The 6,029-nt window shown below is 37.0% G+C and overlaps 1 protein-coding gene across 2 annotated transcripts; it reads left to right on the top strand.

Annotated features, from left to right (window-relative positions):
* Positions 1-379: 379 nt before the first annotated feature.
* On the top strand, positions 380-3,445 carry LOC113318777 (rRNA-processing protein EFG1-like). Of its 2 annotated transcripts, none has more exons than XM_026567023.1 (8): positions 380-672; positions 750-915; positions 992-1,125; positions 1,272-1,410; positions 1,688-1,802; positions 2,746-2,809; positions 2,902-3,204; positions 3,275-3,445. In XM_026567023.1, the coding sequence occupies exons 1-8, from the start codon at positions 529-531 to the stop codon at positions 3,278-3,280; spliced, it is 1,071 nt and encodes a 356-aa protein (XP_026422808.1). In that variant the 5' UTR covers positions 380-528; the 3' UTR covers positions 3,281-3,445. The 2 variants fall into 2 exon arrangements, with proteins under 2 accessions (XP_026422808.1, XP_026422809.1); XM_026567024.1 differs by having other exon boundaries at positions 381-672; positions 750-879.
* Positions 3,446-6,029: the final 2,584 nt, after the last annotated feature.

The following is a 6,029-nucleotide window of genomic DNA, read 5'->3' as shown; positions in this document are numbered from 1 at the left end:
GACGTATACTGCTGATTGATGCATTAACATTTCGGTTCCGTTAACATTTACGATGAACATTTAGTTTCATTAGCAGAAATATAAAATACCTACGTGAAGAAATGGTATTCATTCGGCCAAGTCCACTCCAAGGTTTTTTTCCTCTAATTTCCTTATTTGATAACAGTGACTTTAGGAATAATATATACAAATATATATGTTAAACAGGGAAGGACACATGTCACAAAAGGATTGGTCCGCACAGAGGGCACACCAACATTTTGGCACAGACGATCTGAACCCGTAATTGCCATACCAAGTTACCAATTTGAAGGAGTTTGGATATATCAATCGGTGACGTGGCAGCATAAAAGTCGGGTCGAAGTTATGAGGGGAGGAGGGAAGAAATAGTCCGACACAATAACAGTTCCGAGTTAGAACCAGAGAGGTGAGAATCTAAACTCCCAAGGATTCTTTTGTTTCTATTCGGAAAACATGGTAAAACCCTAGAAATCCATAAATTCTCAGTTTCTGATTTCAACACCAACAATGGCTCACGGTGGATATGGAAAACGTAGGGTTTCAACACGAAGACCCGTTAGTCGTCGATCGAAGGGATTTGGAATTGAGAAGAAACCTAAATCAATTTCCCTGAAGAATCAAATTCGATCAATTGAACGAATTCTTCGTAAGGTACATAATTCACTTTCACTCAATTTGGAATTCTTAATTGGAATTTTATCATAACTTAAAATTTTGATTTATTAAAGAGCATTTCACCTGAAGTGAGGGAAGTACAAGAAAAGAAATTGGAAGAGCTTAAGAGACAACAGGAGATTCAAACACGTTTGGCGGTAGAGCGCAGAATGTTTTTGCGTGACAGAAAGATCAAATTTTTGGGCAAGATAAATTTCATTTTTTTCATTGACTTATTCGGTAACGTCAATGTGTGTTTGTTTGTTGAGCTATATGGGGGTATATTTGTACTAATTACTAAGGTGGTGTGATGTAGAGAGAAGAATGATAGAGAGGAGAATACGGCGGTTGGAGAGACAGTATCACCGTACATTATCTAGTAATAATACACGAGAAGCAGAAATTGCTTCTCAGCTTTCCAAGTTGAAGGAAGATCTTGAATATGTTAGGGTAAACTTCATTTTCTTAAAAGGTTGTTTTCTATGCAATGTTTAAACAGTTGCTTAGGTTATGCTGCGGTACTCATTTGCCAATTTTAAGACTAGCGTTAATACTATATGCAGATTAGGTTAATGCATGTTTGCTTTGCACTGTAGTTCTTCCCAAAGACTGAGAAATATGTATCGTTATTTATTGGAGGCGATGAAGCAGATATGGTTGATAGGAGGAACAGGTTGCGCGAGCAAATTAAAGTTAACTTAATTGCTGCCGCAGCTAGTGGGAAGGATGTTGAAGGTACTTTTTCTATTTCTGCTTTAAATACGTCTCCCATACCTTACTTTCTTCTTGAAATAAGTTCTAGAGTCACCCGTCATTCATGTGTTACAACTTATTTACAACTGTTAGGCTATAAGATATAAGCACTAAGTGAGCCAGTATTAACATCAAAGGGCGATCTTTCTTTTGTTTAGGCTTTAACTTCTCATTTCTCCCGCATATCCAGCTATTATAAGCTATAAAATTATTTGCCTTGTTTTGAGGTCTTGATGTATTCAACGACGTTCTTTAACAGAGACGGGTAGTGAGGATGATGGTCTTTTGGATATGAGTGACGATGACTTTTTCTTAACTGGAAGCTCAAGCGATGAAGCGGATGCTGATGATGAATGGACAGATAAAAGTGCTAGGTATGACATTTAATTTAGTTCTTATACGAGATTCTTATTTGTCCTACTCCGCAATGAAGGGTGATTTTGTTTTTCTTTATTTGGACACTAAACCTTTTTTCTTATAACTACAATATAGAGTGCAAGTCACCTTGTATGTATTTTTAGAACTGCATTTGGGCCCTTCCATTGATAATGCTAGTCCCGCCTACTTAATCAGAAACATGAGCTGATAACGTGAGAGATTTAGGAGTCTAGGATTGTATTATCCTTCTTTTAAGAATAACAAGAAACATTTAGATATCTCTCCATCTGGTCCCTCCCATAGATAATGCTAGTCCCCACCTACTCAATCGGAAACATGAGCTGATAACGTGAGAGATTTAGGAGTCTAGGATTGTATTATTCTTCTTCTAAGAATAAGAAACATGTGTCTCTTCTTAGAGAGTAAGGGCAAGGGACTACGGGTATCCACCACTCCACAGATCCATGGAGCGGTGGATGAAAACACCTATTATGGGTATCCCCGACTCCACCAATCTAGAACCTCTTCAGAATTTTGGTGGAGATGGTGGTGAAAAATTCCAGCTGAAGGAAACTCTGCCGGCTGGAAGCTTCGTCTGAAAGGAGGTAACTGAGTGAAAGACTGGTAGCTTTTAGTAAAAGGATAAACTAAAAAATAATTTTTTGGCTTAATATGATTTTGGAGATTCCATTATACTTAGAGGTCTACCTGAATAACCATTTAAAATCTCCATGGAATGGTACCCACCTATCCCCCTTTCCCTTGGGATTTTAATTTAATAGATATGCCCAGTATAGGTAACTGCTAAGTGGATGCTTTTTTCATATACCCTACTACAGAGTTAAGCCTCTCGTGCCCAATCAGTGGAAAAATACCCTTTCTATACTGATCAAACAAATTCAGTTAATGAACATCTCGACTTGGTGTATATTTTATCAGAGAACAAGCATCAAGTGCTTCTGGAAAAGCAGCATCTGGAATGTCTAGTGATGAAAAGAATCAGGTAGTGTGTCTAATTTAGTTGCCTGGCAGATATGCATGATAGTAGATCAAGTTATGAAATTTGTTTTCTACGTTTTGTCTCCCATGATGCAGAGGCTGATCTGTGCTCGAGTCCTAATGCCTCCTCCTCGGCCATCAATAAAGTCATTCAGAAATGCATGCAATTCTAGAACAAGGTTTGGAGGAGGAGGTGCCTCATCAAGTATGGTGCCTTCCATAGAAGAGGTTGAATTATCTATATCTGGCAACATGTCACGTAGCTGGGGAGGCTCTTCCTCCAGAAATGGGGGAGGATCCTCAAATGGGCAAACAAGTCAGAGTAGTAATTTGAGTTCGAATTCAGATGCTCACATGCCACGAAGAAAACGGAGACCAAAAAAGAAGAATAAACTGAAGGTAAGTTTCTTGCATAGATAGGCATGTAAAGAACATGTAGTTGCATCAATTAAGTTTTCATCATGTGCAGGTATGAAGGAGATTGGTAACAGGACTTCAAGATTGGGTGTAAACTTTGTATGGTCCAGTACTAGCCTCATACTGGATTGTATTGTAACTAATAAGATCCGAGCCTGTCATTAGAATACCTTTTTATTGTCAATTCTACTTAAATAGAGATTTGCACCAAAACTTTACTTGATTTCCCGCGCTCTATTGAATTGGGTACATATTAAATCAGCCGTCAATATCAATAGTTTTATCCGTCCTTTTTGCAAACTTTTTTTCAAACTTGCCATGATTTATAAAGGGGATACCAGTCCTACCGGGGACTGATACCATTTCATCGATCCGGTTAATATTTTTTTCTCTTATATGAAATGGTATCAGCCCCTATTAGTACTGGTATCCCCTTTATAAATCCTGAAACTTGCAGTTTCAATTTTTCTTTTCGTATCTTATGTAGCCATCATATGTTTGACACACGAACCAACCCCTCTTTTGTGTTCTTTCTCATGCGAAGACTTTTGGAGGTCAATTGATGTTAATCAAGCCCAGTTGTACAACTATCTCAGGAACAATTCCTTGGGGCATGGATGACTTCTTCTTTTTTCTCCCTAGAAAAACTTGTCCGTTGCGAGAGGGGTAGCATCCTTGCGTTCGCAATTGGTTGGTTGGTGTTGATGGTGGGTTTATGCCATGGGAGAAAATCGCAAAATTTTCAGTCCCCCGTATCAAAAATATATAGTACGTATGATTTTGCGAAGAATCTGGATTGTATAGATTCGGTACCTGCTAAGTCCGCAAGCTAGATTCTGGAATGCTACTGGTGCTTGTCGTGCCTCCCATACATTATCTGATTATACATATTCCATATCTTACTAATATAAAAACACGGAACGTTGGATCAGATGAACTTAAAAACACGGAATTCGCTGGAGCCGTCCATTTGATAAGGATCTCGGTACAATATGCCTGAAATTATGAGGGTTAATATTAAAATACCTAAACTTATAGGGACCCAAAAGTAAACAAATATATATAATAAACGTTAACCAGAAATTTCTCTCTTTCCCTTCTTCGACTTGGTTTAGACAAAATTGACTCTCTCCTCCACAACCGTTTTTTCCAGAAAGTTATTCCAAAATTCTCTTCTTCTAAATTTTTTCATCTCCAAATCTAAATCTACTCGGATGATCAAAATTCAATCAAGCAAGATCAATGGCTACTGAAATTGGTTATGATAATGATGTTTAGTGCAAATTATCGTTTTTATGAAGGATTTTTTCTTAATGTAGAAGAAGAAGTTTCCAAATGGTGGATGCAGAATCAAAACACCATCCCTCAAATTACATCAATTAATTCCATGATCAACAATTATGTACTTTTGTTATATTACTTTTGTTATCTATCCGATGTACTTGAATTAGCCTGTTCATGGCTTCCGATTAATATAATCTATAGAGGTATATCCTCTTCTTTCCTTAAAAAAAAAAAAAAAAAAAAAAGTTTAGACAAAACCATGGGTAAGCAACAACTTCGTTTCTATTTTTTTCCCCTCATATTCTCTTCTCCCTCTGAGAATCAATTGAACAAAATCAACCACTTTAGATCGATCGACAACCGACAACCTCATTAGGGATTTTCTCCATTTCAATCCAACAGATCACAGATTTTTTTTGATTTATTCACTCCACCATAAGGGATTTTCTTTGAGGTTTCAGATTACCATCACAACCAGACACAATTCAACACAAACCCCAAACACAATTCCACACCAAACACAATCAGACCCTTAGTTTAAAATCAAGTTTCCTTTGTTTTACTCAAGTAAATTCGAGAAAACACGAAGGGATGTCAACTAAATTGTTTCTCTATTCACTTCTTTGTCTCGAAACACATCCAACCCCAATTTCAACCATTCAAACTTCAATTTCTTTTCAATCTTTCATCAAAATTGGCAAAGTTGCCATTACAGCATATAAAAAATGAAAAATTTAGCAAGCAACGTTGTTTCTCAACAACTAGAAACAAACAAAATAAAACAGTTCAGTAACCACAACAGTTAATGGTCATAAATATGTAGAGCTTGCCCCAACTGTTACTAACACTAATTTCTATTTGGGAAGATCTATTTTGCTAAACAATATTACTAATTGTTTTCTGATGAACAAATACCTTTGATTGTTTAATTATCCCTTACTCTCTTGCAGCTTAGTGTATTCTTCTCTCACATTTGCGATGAAGGTTCGAAATTAAGTGAGTTTAAAAGATAAATAAACTCCAATTGGAAAAAGAAAAAATAACAGAAAACTAACAACTGTTCATGGTGGTAGACTGGTAGGGGTAAAGAAAGAATGAGGGAGAGGCGGTCTGAGATTGTAAAGGTAGGTGGTGGTTGTGTTGACCGATGTGTTAAAGATATAGAAGGATAAGAGTTACTGGTGGATATGTGTAAACAATGCTTCTCAAGCACGTGGTTCACACCATGTATAAAATTTTGACAACTGCCATGCGTTCATAGATAGATGAACGCACACAATTTTTAGAAGTGGGTCGTTTTGATCATTAGAGCAACTGCAGTGGTGCGATCAAAACCAAAGATCAAGGATCAAAAAAAAGACCAAAATTTGGGTTTATTCCGTGTTGTGACGCAACGGTACATGATTAAAATTTCATCAGGCGGACTTTAAAAGTTCGCCCCATTTTTTTTTGTAAAATTTCATCAGGCGGACTTTAAAAGTCCGCCCCATTTTTTGTAAATTTCATCAGGCGGACTTTAAAAG

This window comes from Papaver somniferum, chromosome 10 (genome assembly GCF_003573695.1).
Source record: "Papaver somniferum cultivar HN1 chromosome 10, ASM357369v1, whole genome shotgun sequence".
NCBI lineage: Eukaryota > Viridiplantae > Streptophyta > Magnoliopsida > Ranunculales > Papaveraceae > Papaver > Papaver somniferum.
Note: the sequence above shows the minus strand (reverse complement) of the source record. Positions and strands in the feature narration are given on the sequence as shown.

Coding starts and splice junctions, on each gene's coding strand:
- LOC113318777 (XM_026567023.1), top strand. CDS start 529: ATGGCTCACGGTGGATATGGAAAACGTAGGGTTTCAACACGAAGACCC. Junction 1,803..2,745: donor TGGACAGATAAAAGTGCTAG/GTATGACATTTA, acceptor ATATTTTATCAG/AGAACAAGCATCAAGTGCTT. Junction 2,810..2,901: donor CTAGTGATGAAAAGAATCAG/GTAGTGTGTCTA, acceptor CCCATGATGCAG/AGGCTGATCTGTGCTCGAGT.